General features: G+C 45.1%; 1 protein-coding gene across 1 annotated transcript in view; it reads left to right on the forward strand.

The window, feature by feature from the left end:
- Nucleotides 1-13,482, forward strand: part of UBR4 (ubiquitin protein ligase E3 component n-recognin 4) — a 114,071-nt gene that overhangs the window by 25,320 nt on the left and 75,269 nt on the right. The window contains exons 20-38 of the mRNA XM_056544678.1: nucleotides 32-158; nucleotides 403-482; nucleotides 566-694; nucleotides 777-959; nucleotides 1,046-1,168; nucleotides 3,723-4,062; nucleotides 5,733-5,830; nucleotides 5,935-6,092; nucleotides 6,174-6,386; nucleotides 7,241-7,342; nucleotides 7,424-7,524; nucleotides 8,461-8,659; nucleotides 8,881-9,069; nucleotides 9,691-9,754; nucleotides 9,834-10,025; nucleotides 10,852-10,922; nucleotides 11,624-11,771; nucleotides 12,956-13,180; nucleotides 13,266-13,436. Coding sequence (XP_056400653.1) covers nucleotides 32-158; nucleotides 403-482; nucleotides 566-694; nucleotides 777-959; nucleotides 1,046-1,168; nucleotides 3,723-4,062; nucleotides 5,733-5,830; nucleotides 5,935-6,092; nucleotides 6,174-6,386; nucleotides 7,241-7,342; nucleotides 7,424-7,524; nucleotides 8,461-8,659; nucleotides 8,881-9,069; nucleotides 9,691-9,754; nucleotides 9,834-10,025; nucleotides 10,852-10,922; nucleotides 11,624-11,771; nucleotides 12,956-13,180; nucleotides 13,266-13,436 — 2,913 coding nt within the window. The remainder of the gene's footprint in view (nucleotides 1-31; nucleotides 159-402; nucleotides 483-565; nucleotides 695-776; nucleotides 960-1,045; nucleotides 1,169-3,722; nucleotides 4,063-5,732; nucleotides 5,831-5,934; nucleotides 6,093-6,173; nucleotides 6,387-7,240; nucleotides 7,343-7,423; nucleotides 7,525-8,460; nucleotides 8,660-8,880; nucleotides 9,070-9,690; nucleotides 9,755-9,833; nucleotides 10,026-10,851; nucleotides 10,923-11,623; nucleotides 11,772-12,955; nucleotides 13,181-13,265; nucleotides 13,437-13,482) is intronic.

Genomic DNA, 13,482 nt, shown 5'->3' on the forward strand with positions numbered 1-13,482 from the left:
TGTTGATTTTTCTATTTTTATTTTGTCACAGGTGCAATACAATCTTCTTACACCCCCCCTTGGCTCTGGGGCATCACATGACGGGACCGGTCGCACGTCTGCTTTGTATTACGGATTTAAAGAAGTGGAAGAAAACTGGACAAAACACTGCACAACAGGTAAGAGATAATAGAATGGAAATTTATAGGAACCATTACCCCGGCTGTTGTAAAACACAGAGGAGGGTCAGCCGGCCCACCCCTTGATCAATCAGATCCTTGCTCTGGCAGGAGGTGCTACTCTTGCTCCTTCGATGTCAGATATGGAGACCAGTGGAATGGGCGGCAGTCTCCAAGGGTGGGCCATGGGCTCAAGGAAAAGCATTTACTAGTGGGTGTAATTTATGTTGAGTTTGTTTGTTAGATTCGGCCCCACAGCCCCGATTTTACAGTATCCTCACTCAGGAGGCCTCTGAAGATGACCTGCATCGGCTGGATAGTGAGGTGAGGACTTTCTCCTGTGTCCTGGATTACTCCATGATATAGATAAATCTTACACCATCATTTCTTATTCGTATTTGCTGCAGGTGTGTGAAGTCCTCTTCTCCCGAGTGCTGAAGTACGATGACCTGTACACCGCCCTCATTTCTTTACTGGCGGCTGGATCCCAGCTTGACACAGTACGGAGGAATGAGAATAAAAGCATCACAGCCCTGGTAAGATCTGTCATGGGGGTTAGTAAAGAGGTCTCCCCTTTCTGTCTCATGAGCTTATGAAATGTCTTTGTTTCCCCATCAGGAGGCTTGTGCCCTTCAGTATCACTTCCTTATACTGTGGAGGATTCTGGGAATCTTACCACCCTCCAAGCACTACATGAAGCAGCTGTCACACAATGTGTCTGGCCCTAGTGAATGCGAGATTCTTCACACCTTGCGTTGGGCGTCTCGACTCCGAGTCCCATCATACCTGCTCTGGATAAAGGTGAGGGGTAGAGATGGTCTCCACTACTGTCTTGACTGTATAAGTAAAGATCCTTTTTGTGATTATCCTCTGGTATTTGTCTTTAGGATCATCTTGTGAAGCAGGGAATGAAACCAGAGCAAGCAGCGTCACTGACAGAGCAAACCTCAGCCAAATGCAGCACTATCAAATATGATGTAGAAGTGGCCGAAGAGTACATTGCCCGGCAGGTGGGTTGTTTTATTCTAGTTTTTATTTACAGTCGTATGACTTTTAGATCCACTCGGACATCGCGGAGAAGCCGAGATGTCTGAGTACACTGCACATGCGCATCGTGGCTGCCCTGTGATGTCAGAGTGCACTCGGCGACTCGCAGGCCCCCTGTGTAGCTGCTCGTAGCAGTGGATTGTCTCTGTGAGCAGGCCAGGGCATGGGGGGGGGAGGGAGGGTGGCAACAACTGGAGGCACAAAATGGGTCAGGTCACCAGCAGATCCGCAGCATTAAATACGCTCTGGATCTGTTAGATGTGACTTTAACCTTTAAGTACGGCGTCCATTTTAGGACATCTTCAGTCATCAGCTGTACCTTCGTCCTCTGTCAGGCAAAACAGCGTCCTGCCACTTCCCTCGGACCAATCTCCATCAGGCGTCAGCCGCAAGTCCCTCCTCCCTCCTTTGTCATCCTAAAGTCTCTCATCCAAAACTCTGTCATCCCTCAGACGAAAAATCTTCCTGCCGTGTAGCAGAGCCGAGTCAGTGTCGTCTCTCTGCTATACGGGATCTGCTGTACATGCTATTCAATGTCGGCTCGGCTATACAGTGCTGTGCAGTGTCGGCTCTGCTATACGGGTTCTGCTGTACATACTATTCAATGTCGGCTCGGCTATACAGTGCTGTGCAGTGTCGGCTCTGCTATGCGTCTGAGGGAGAATCGTCTGAGGCATGACATCGTTTTGGATGAGGGACTTTCAGATGAGGGAGTTGTGGCTGAAGGATGACGACGATTGGTCCAGCGAGGAGGCGGGACGCCGTTTTGCCGGACGGAGGTACGGCTGACGACTGACTATGTACTAAAATGGACACCGTACTTAAGGAATCTGTCACTAGGTGTATGCTGCCCTGATCAGAGACTCTGAATACAGTAATAGATCACTGACATGTAATGCAGCCATTCTCCAGGGTGAAAGCCCAGATGAATGGCTGCTGAATGACAGCTGACCCGCCTATATGTGGGCAGCTGCAAATCAACGGCCCTTGGGCAAAGGGAATGATCCTTGTGTATATCTAGGACTACTGAGTGTGTACCTAATGGAAGCACTGCTTCCCTGCACTTGGGGTCCTCGACATCATTAATGTTTTAAGAGGAATGTCTGCACAAAACCATGTCCCAGTCATGCATCGTCCCTATATAGTGTTATCACCCCATAGGCAGAGTAATTGCAGGACACCTATAGGGAGCACATGACAAAGAGCCCGGGTCAGCAGGAAATGATCCATTGGTCTGAACCTTCAGTTTGATGTTTATTGTACTGTGGATTGTGCACGTTGCTTATATTGATTTTCCATATACAGTGATCCCTCAACTTACAATGGCCTCAACATACAAGGGTTTCAACATACAATGGTCTTTTCTGGGCCATTGTAACTTGAAACCAGACTCATATGCTATGGAATCTGCGAAACGTGTCAATGGCTGGAAGAACCGACCAGTCAGAATGGATATTTCACTGGTAAAACCCGTGTATTCCTAAAGTGCATGCACTGACTGGTGTCTGGTAGCGCCCCCTACAGTACAGGGAGGTATTACATGTTCTGTATTACTGAAGCGTATGCACTGACTGGTGTCTGGTAGCGCCCCCTACAGTACAGGACGGTATTACATGTTCTGTACTCTTTACCTGTATTACTGAAGTGCATGCACTGACTGGTGTCTGGTAGCCTCCCCTACAGTACAAGGAGGTATTACATGTTCTGTACTCTTTACCTGTATTACTGAAGTGTATACACTGACTGGTGTCTGGTCGCGCCCCCTACAGTACATGGAGGTATTACATGTTCTGTACTCTTTACCTGTGCCAGGGTTAGCTTCTTCTTTGGGCATCAGGTGAGGGCGACTCCATTTTCCTTTTTTTTTTTTTTTTTTTTTTTTTTTTAGCACATTGCGTGTTCTGTACAGGACCCTGAAGAAGCTTCTGTGCGCTACATAGACCAGGGTTTCGCAAAGAGGTTGCCTCCAGCTGTTCCAAAACTACAACTCCCAGCATGCCTTTGGCTGTCCGGGCATGCTGGGAGTTGTAGTTTTGCAACAGCTGGAGGCACCCTGGTTGGGAAACACAGAAATAGAAAGTGATTTACCAGAAGATCTTTATTACTTTTATATGTAAGGATTTGCTTTTTCTATATTAGTTATCTACTTATTTTTCTTTAATCCTCAATTTTTCCTATTTTTGGATGACATTTTGGTGGCTTCAGAACCAATTACCAGGTTTCCATAGAGTTATGGTCTCAACATACGATGGTTTCAACATACAATGGTCGTCCTGGAACCAAGTAATATTGTAACTTGAGGGACCACTCTACTGATCCACATATCGGAGAAGAAACAGAGCCGCTCTAGGAAACTCAGGCCTGAACAATTTGGTGCTGAATTCCCTGCAGACTTCTGCAGATTTTTTGTGGAAAATGTCTGTAATAAAACTACTGTGTGTGAATTTGCCTGTAACAGTTCATCTGTGTGGTAATATTGGGGTTCAACTTTTAATTTGTCTTGATACTTTATTCTAGATCTCAACTTATTGCAGCTCTAATGGATACACGTTTGAACAGCTCCGTAAGGGGCCCAACCTGCAGTGTATTTACACATTGGATGCCATGATCTGCAAAGTGCAAGTGTCCCTGGACGAACATTTCTCTAAGCTGTCAGCCGAGACCGATCCCCACAAGTCTTCTCAGGTCGCCAAGAACCTCCTGCCGGCTGCGTTACAGCTCCTAGACATGTACGCCTCTCTCACCCGCTGTTACCTGCTCCGAAGCCTACCTGAGGAAGGTATCGAGGAGAAGAAGCTGCAGGGCTACGCTGCTGTCATTGCCATTGGATCTTCCTGCTGCAAAGCAAACACGCTGGGTAAGGAAGTCAGTGGGTGTGATCCACAGCAGTACAACCTGGTACATTGAAAGTAAATAGAGATATTACTAGTTAACCAGATCCATCAACGGCAGCTGTAAGTCCATGCAAGTAGCAATATGTTTTTTTTTTTTTTTTTTTGCTTAAACGAGTAAAGAATAAGAGTGTAAATTATGTAATAGGCATATAAGTGTGTGTAAAATACAGCATTATCTTCTGTTTTAATATTTAGGGCAGTGTTTCCCAACAAGGGTGGATCCAGCTGTTGCAAAACTACAACTCCCAGCATGCTGGGAGTTGTAGTTTTGCAACAGCTGGATCCACCCTGGTTGGGAAACACAGCACTAGTATCTGCCCTGTCGTCTGGGCCTCTGCTGTCACCCATACCTGATCTCTCCCCCCAGTCATGGGTCTGTGCACCCTCACATCATGCCCCTAATACCTGCATGTCCTCAGAGCTGCTGTTGCCGCCGCTTCTGATCCCTGACCAGATAATAATCTTGTGGACAGGTAATGGTGTCCACTCCCTAGTATATACAACTCCCAAAGAACATAAGAATAATAATAATGGGGGGGGGAGAAAAAATGAGGCGCTAATAAAACATAGCTTTTAATATATAGGTTAAAACACACTGATTAAACAAAGTGATGTATAGATAAGTGACAGGGCAAAAATGTCAACCCTGTAACTAATGATAGACACAAACAAGGCTGTTAAAATTGCATATGTAGAAATTGCCCCACAGATGCAAAATCCTAATTAAATTGTATGCTGGTAATAAATAATTAGATAGAATTACTAGCTCTGCCCAACGCGTTTCAGCACATTGTTACATGTGACCTCATCAGGGGCTAACTGGCATAAAAAAATACAGTCATTGCATATAGTAATTAACATCAGGGGTAGCTTGATACAATAGCAACCCCTGAGAAGAGCGTGCTGGATGTCATGCACTAGTACTCTATACAGCATAAAGATGACAGGACCCGGACGCAAACAGTTATGGCGTCTATCTGGGATAAATCCTAGCGATGTGTGTATAACCTGCAGTGGCGGGGAGCCTAGCGTACAAGCCGGCTACTAGCACACAATTCTATCTAATTATTTATTACCAGCATACAATTTAATTAGGCTTTTGCATCTGTGGGGCAATTTCTACATATGCAATTTTAACAGCCTTGTTTGTGTCTATCATTAGTTACAGGGTTGACATTTTTGCCCTGTCACTTATCTATACATCACTTGGTTTAATCAGTGTGTTTTAACCTATATATTAAAAGCTATGATCCCTGACCAGGACAGGAATCAGCACCCTCGGTCAGAACGGCAGGACATTTTCCAATAGACAGCATATACAGAGCCATTTCCAGAAAGTACTGACTGCACCCTGCTCCCCTACCACCCCTGAGGTAGAAAGGCACAGCACGTGTAACAGAAGCTTTGCAAACCAAACGCCAGTCTTTCTCTGGGTGGCGGCCAGATCTGTTTGTGGGTTTGCCGTATGACGGCTGTCGGGGCAATATCTGACAATCCAGGTGCCAGCACACAAAACCTGGCACCTGGGATTTGTCGAGCCCTGCCATAGGACCAAAAAAATAAATAAATATATATAACCAACGTTGTATGACCAAGTATTGAATACCTTTGATTACTAATGGTCTTTCCTCAGGTCCCGTATTGATTCAGAATCTCCCTACTGCTGTGCAGACTTTATGTGAGACCTGGAACAACATTCACACCAATGAATTCCCCAGCATTGGATCATGGGTAAGCGGCTCTTGATGCTGATTATAGGATGTTGGTTGTAACATCTTTGGTTACTGTAGATTGTACTGAACAGTTGAATAACACTATAATGTCTTATTTTGTAGCGCAATGCCTTTGCCAATGATACTATTCCATCAGAAAGCTACATTGGAGCCGTTCAGGCAGCCCACCTGGGTACATTGTGTAGCCCCAGCCTGTCGCTCGCTGCTTCCCTCAAGCACGTACTTCTGTCTCTGGTTCGGCTGACGGGCGACCTCATAGTGTAAGTCCTTCTGCAGTATTTCAAGTGCGGTTTATGCAGCTTTTAAAAGATGTTAACCTGGATTATTTTATTTATGTTCAGATGGTGCCCAGAAGATCTGAATTCTCACCAGTTAATCCAGTCGCTGCTTCCTCTTCTTCTGGAGAGCAGCACTGAGAGTGTTTCTGAACTCTGCAGCACGTCCCTGGAGCGAGTCCTCGGCCCCGCAGAGTCCGATGAGTTTTTGTCTCGGTTGTATGAGAAGTTGAACACTGGTTGTTACAATATCCTTGCCCACCACTCTGACCCAAGCAGGTAGGTTCTATAAGAGGATACGTTCTTGATATAAGACCAGACACTTGTACTGTGCTGGATACTGGGGATGTGCAGCTCAACAAAAAAGATAAGACAGAAGAACCGTGTGAGGTTATAGGAGTCCTCCGCCCCTAGACATGTTAGCCCCTATTCAAAGTATGGGGGATAACATGTCTGATCGGGGAAGGTCTGTCCGCTGGGCATGGGGCTTCCATGATCGTGACACCATGCCACGCCCTCTCCATTCATGTCTATGGGAGGGGGCATCAGGGCTAGTAAACAGCTGTCACGCCTCCTCCCATAGACATGAATGGAGGGGGCGCAGCGGTTGTGATCACTTAATCAGGCACGGAGCGGAGTTCGCTCAGTGCACTGGATGACTGTGGTGGGAATGGATAGGGAATAACACATACTTTGGATAGATGATAACATGTCTAGCCACGGAGTACCTCTTTAATTGAAAGGCACTAAATACCAAAGTACCTGATACATAATCTAAACAGTCCCAGGTTCTGTCTGGTTGGTTATCTGGTGAAATTTAATATAAAGGATGACACACGGATCACGAGTCAACAGTCAAACAGTCAAAATACAATAAAAAATTATGGAACAAAAATAATGAAAACAAATCTAAACATATATTAATAAATAAAAAATAAATAAAAAAATGTAAGGAAAAGAAAAATAAGAAAAGCAGTAAGAGTATTAAGTATGTTTGTATTAATACTCTTTCAGATTTTTCTTATTTCTCCTATTTTTTTTTTCCCCTGTTTTTTTTATTTATTTTATTTTGATTGTTCTCGTGGTCTGTAACCTTCTTTTTATGCATTTGTTTACCGTGCTCTCTTCTTTAGTGGCCTGGATGAGTCTATCCTGGAGGAGTGTCTGCAGTTCTTAGAGAAACAGCTCGAGAGCAGCTTGGCTCGGAAAGCCATGGAGGAGTTTTTTACGGAGAGGTAAATGTCCTGACAGCGTGGACGTATTGAGGGTGTGGGATTGGGATTTGCGGCTTATTGTGGTGTCCTTGCTCCGTATAGAGGTGAACTGGTGCAGATAATGATGGCGACTGCAAATGAAGCGCTCTCTGCCAAATTCTGTAACAGAGTCCTGAAGTTGTTCACAAAACTCTTCCAGCTAAGTGAGTAATGTTCTGTGTTTTATTGGTTTACGGTAGTCCAGAGAAGGACCTGTGGCAATTGGTGTGCCTCATCCACTAAAGCAGTGTTTCCCAACTAGTAAACCTCCAGCTGTTGGAAAACTACAATTCCCAGCATGCCCGGACAGCCGTTGGCTGTCCGGGCATGCAGGGAGTTGTAGTTTTGCAACAGCTGGAGGCACACTGAGGTTGTAGAACACGTCACCCCCCTATTGTGTATTGTGCTATAGGATAGTGAAGATATAGTCCAGCAGCACTCGCCAATATAAAATCAGCAAGCTATAAAATGTCATGGCTTGCTGGATTGCTGAATATATAGGGATGTATATTGGTGAGTGCAGAGCAATTGAAGCAATCTGATTGGTTGCTGTAATCAACTGGTCGACTTTCTGGTTTGTCATATCTTCCCCTAGAGTCTATACAGGGTCACTGCAGGGCACGCCTGGATCCAATGTGCTGCTATTTGTGTTCATTTAACCCTCTGCGGTCAGCCGCCCTGCAGTGACCCTGTATAGTCTCTAGGGGGAGATATGTCAAACCTGTGATTGTGATCAGATTGTGTCTTACTGCACATTAAATTATATGTGGATTGTGCCGTCCCAGTCACTTGGTGGAATTTCGGCTGCTTCCAGGATTCTGTAAAAATATAAGACCTTTCTTTAAATTAAATAAAGGAATAAATATACATGTGTGTGTGTGTATATGTATATATGTATGTGTGTGTGTGTGTGTGTGTGTGTGTATATGTGTATGTATGTGTGTGTATATATATATATATATATATATATATATATATATATATATAATATTGTATGTAAAGTGAGAGATTTGACCTTTCTGTATGTAGAATAATAGAGAATAATTGAAGACACTTTTTTCAATGTATATATAAAATAATTTCTCTTTACACTTCAAAAGCTGAGAAGAACCCAAGCCCCAGTCTGCTGCGTCTGTGCGGGACATTGGCGCAGCTCGCCTGTGTGGAGCCATCGCAGCTTCAATCTTGGCTCGTCCGTATGACAACTCCCCCTCCTAAGGATTCTGACCAGGCTGAGATAGTCCAGGAGAACAGACAGCTCCTCCAGCTGCTCACTGCATACATTGTACGAGAGAACAGGTGTGTCTCGCTTACTCCATAGAGCAGTGTTCCCCAACCAGGGTGCCTCCAGGTGTTGCAAAACTACAACTCCCAGCATGACTGGACCGCCGGAGGCTGGTGGGAGTTGTAGATTTGCAACAGCTGGAGGCACACTGGTTGGGAAACACTGCCTTAGCGTCTTATCTTCTGTGTCTTTCAGTTGATCATTTATTGATGGTTATGTTTTGTATGTCCTGTAGCCAAGTCGGGGAAGGTGTGTGCACAGTGCTTCTCAGCACCCTCATCCCAATGGCCACAGAGCTTTTGGCTAATGGAGATGGGTCTGGCTTCCCAGAACTCATGGTGGTGATGGCCACTCTGGCAAGTTCAGGACAGGGTGCTGGGCATCTACAGCTGCACCGCGCTGCAATGGACTGGCTGGCAAGATGGTGAGTCTAAGACGTTTTATTTATTTTATTCTACCTACACATTAGCCAATCATTGTAGTCTATGCTGCACTAGATAAGCAAATAAAAAAATCCCCAATGTGCTTCTTCAAAGCGTTATTGTCATTAGTAAAAAAGCAAAAGAAAAAAATAGGCTTAAACCAGTTTAGTAATGTGCACGAAGACCTGTATGCATAATAATATGAATGTGTAGATATGTAAAATACCTTTTGATATATGCATTCCTGTGCTCAGTCTTTCTTAGTCTTTTGCATTTCTCTAAAGGCTGGGGGCATTTCCCCTAGAACATGATGAGCTCCTCTCTCCCCTGTCACAAGTTCTGCACAAACATTTTTACATTTGCAAAGCATACTGTCTAAATGCATGCTCTATATAACTGCAATGCAGCCATGTTTAGCTATATGGTGCAAGGACAGAAGACAAAACCTGCATTTTAAAAAAATTTAAAAGACAGAGACCCTTAGTGGCCATTGTTTAAACCCTTTTTTACACATCTTAACAGTCAAATGTTTTAATGAAGTATCTTAGGAAAATGCTTAGTTTTTCAGGAAGTATCATTTAACATGAATGCCAAGCAAATCACGTCCCATCTTTCTCTTCCAGTAAGAAATATTTATCCCAAAAAAATGTTGTGGAAAAAGTGAACAACAATGTAATGCATGGAAAGGTGAGAATTGCACACGTTGGCGTCTATCATTGAATATCCTGTTGGAAGAGACAAGTTGTAGCGCTTTCTTTTTCTTTAGCATGTCACCATCCTGGAGTGCACGTGTCATATAGTGTCCTACCTCGCGGATGTCACTAATGCATTGAGCCACAGTGCTGGGCAGGGACACTGCCACCTTCCCGTGGATGGAGAAGAGCGAGCGATCGAGGTGGACTCTGACTGGGTGGAGGAGCTGGCTGTAGAAGAGGACGATTCCCAGGCTGAAGATTCGGTACGTCTGGTGTATATACTTACTGTGAATTATATTGTATATGTGTTATTGGTCAATACGGAGGAATAAAAGGAGAGGATTGGGGCCATACTATTTTTCTTCTTGGCTTTTTTTTTTACCCAAAGATTGACTGACGGCATTAGTGGCTCCTCAGCCATGACTATCCTCTGATCTTTCAATGCTTGAGGCCAATGTTATCAAGACATTATATCTAAGTAAATAGGAAAAGTTCTCAGCTCAGGCTAAGTTCACACTGCCATTGTTCTCCCAATCTTTCTGGATCCGTTCGGTTCTTTTTATTTTTTATGTTCAACTGAGACCGCAGATTCCCAGTGGGTCCCATTGATTTGAATGAGGTCCATTGGGGATCTGCTGTTTTACAGGAGTTTATTAGAGAGAAAAAAAATATAGAACATGTAGTATTTTATTTCTCCACTCTACTCCCGTCCATATACTGGAGCACAAGCGCAGTGTGAATGAGGCCTTAGCGGGGAGTATGCCGAGGGCCAGGCCAATATTTTCGTTCAGCCAGCTCTCTTGTTAAAAAGTTCTAAAAGTTTTATTTTTAACCCATATAAAATTATTTGTATTAATGGCAGATAAAGTACATGAAACATAACAAATAGCTCAGGAGAAGGTACCCCTGATACATCTAACACGTTTCAGGTCGTCCAACCCTTAGTATTTGTAATTAATTGTATTAAATAATCTAATGGCCGACGATCCCTGTTTATTCACGTTACATTGATTGCCAAGTAGTTCATAGGAAGCAGCTTGTATAGCGTTCTGTGCTTTTCTGACAACATGGCTGTATCTTTAATTCTAGGATGAAGATTCTCTTTGTAACAAGCTGTGTACATTCACAATCACTCAGAAAGAGTTCATGAATCAGCACTGGTGAGTCTATTACCTATGGGTTGTTATCATCATGAACGTGTGTGTATCCATCTTCAGGCGCATCTCGCCCAGTAGACTTTAAAGGGGTACTCCGCCCCTAGACATCTTATCCCCTATCGAAAGGACAGGGGTTAAGATGTCAGATCACAGGGGTCCCGCCGCTGGGGACCACCGGGATCTCTGCTGCAGCACCCACCTGTTGTGGCTTCCAGCAGCGCTGGAGGCTCTCATCCTAATGCCTCACGACCACGGTGACGTGAGATCGTGATGTCATGACTCCGCCCCCGTGTGACGTCACGCCCCACCCCCTCAATGCAAGTCTATGGGAGGGGGCGTGATGGCTGTTGAGGGGCGGAGACTTGTGTTGAGGGGCGGATACTTGTATTGAGGGGCGGGGCGTGATGCACACGGGGGCGTAGTTGTGACGTCTCGATCTCACGTCACCGTGGTCGAGAGCCGAAGCTTCCAATGTTTCCAGAAGCCGCAACAGGTGAGTGCTGCAGCCGAGATCCCGGGGGTCCCCAGCGGTGGGACCCCTGTGATCTGACATCTTATCCCCTTGATAGGGGATAAAATGTCTAGGGGAGGAGTAGCCCTTTAAATGTTCTTTTTTTCCATCTACTTGTGGAACGTTTATGGTTATTAGGCAATAAGAGACAGGCAGTAAGCAGCTATACTGACAAAGAATTTCGGCTTCACAGGTATCACTGCCACACCTGCAAGATGGTGGATGGGGTCGGTGTGTGCACGGTCTGCGCCAAGGTCTGCCACAAAGACCACGAAATTTCTTATGCAAAATACGGCTCATTTTTCTGTGACTGCGGGGCCAAAGAAGATGGCAGCTGCATGGTGAGTCAGTGTCACAATTATACGTGTATTATTTATACACACCTTTCATCATTATGTTAACTTCCTTATAAGGTGATTTCCCACACTGTCCCCTGTCTTTACATCCAACCTGATTACTGAGACCCCCACTGAACAAGAGTGTACTCCATTTTGAATGGAGTGGTTTTCATACATGCACACTGCGTCTCCATTTAACTCTACATCCCCCACTCACCTTACTATGTTCCCCCGTTGCGCTGATATCGATGTCCCGTTTTCCGGTCCCCGACTTCATCCGCTTCCTTTAAGTTGAAGAGTCACGTGACACTCGGCATATAACCGCCCGCAGCAGTGTCCCCCTGCGGCCGGTGATACGCTGAGCGTCCCGTGACTTTGACTTAGAGGAAGCGGAAGAAGTCGGGGACCGGAGAATGGGACAATCGGTATCAGCGCAACGGGGGAACGTAGGAAGGAGAGTTAAAGTCTTTTTTTTTTTTTTTTTGGTTTGCTTAGCAAACCGGCCACAGAGGGTTAAAAAAAAAAATTGCATCAGAGTACTTCTTTAATGTGCAGAGTTGAACAGACTGAAGAAGCAAAGCGCTGAAATGAGGGGACTCGGGACCCCCACTTTTGTCAATCGAGGTCCCAACAGTTAGACCCCATCATTCATTTAGCATTGTTTCCCAACCAGGGTTTCTCCAGCTATTGTAACTCCTCCAGCCATTCTGGGAGTTATAGTTTGCAACAGCTGAAGGCACCCTGGTTGGAAAACACTGCTCTACATAGCAAAAGGATGGCCAAAAATGACTGAAAATGAGTAATCTTCCAGTCTTTGATATTGCGATAGCAGAGCAGCGGTGCATACCTTGCCATACCTCAGTCATTGGCAGCAAATTTTGGGATATCTTTTGGCTGTGTAGAGCAGTGTTTCCCAACCAGGTTGCCTCCTACTGTTGCAAAACTACAACTCCCAGCATGCCCGGACAGCCTTTGGCTGTCCGGGTATGCTGGGAGTTGTAGTTTTGCAACAGCTGTAGGCTCCCTGGTTGGGAAATAATGCTGTAGATAGAGGATGTTTATTTATTTATTTTTTTTTTTATTTTTTTTTTTTTCCCAGGGAAATCCAGCTATCCAGCGACCTGTATGATAAAATGCAGAATCTATAATTACTCTTCACATAAATAAAATCTTGTATTATTCCTTAGGCCTTGGTTAAGAGAACTCCAAGCAGTGGTATAGGATCCACCATGAAAGAATCGGCCTTCCAGAGCGAACCTCGCCTGCCAGAAAGTGCCATCCGACACCCTGGCTCTGCTCTCACAGACAAAGGCAAAGTGACAATCAGTGACGGCAAAGGGGACGACGAGAAGCCGAAAAGGAGCAGCTTGTGCCGTAACGTTGAGGGCTGCCGAGAAGAGCTTGTGTGTCAGGTGAGGGGGACGTCATGTGACCCCTCTTATCCCTTGTGGTGGTGACAATGTTTTGTACATAAACATCAAAATGTCTTTCTTGCAGGCAAATGTTTCATTTGCACCGTTGATTCTGGATATGTTGAACTTTTTGATGAGCGCCGTACGGAACAACTTCCAGCAGGCTTCGGCGGTGGGGAGTAGTAGTCGAGCTCAGCAGGCGCTGGACCAGCTGCACTCATTGGAGAAAAGTGTGGAGATGACCGACCAGCTGATGGTAAAGATCACCTAGTACGGGCAGAATGGGACCCCAGAGAGGTGAC

The sequence above is a fragment of the Hyla sarda genome, chromosome 10 (genome assembly GCF_029499605.1).
Source record: "Hyla sarda isolate aHylSar1 chromosome 10, aHylSar1.hap1, whole genome shotgun sequence".
NCBI classification, from domain to species: domain Eukaryota; kingdom Metazoa; phylum Chordata; class Amphibia; order Anura; family Hylidae; genus Hyla; species Hyla sarda.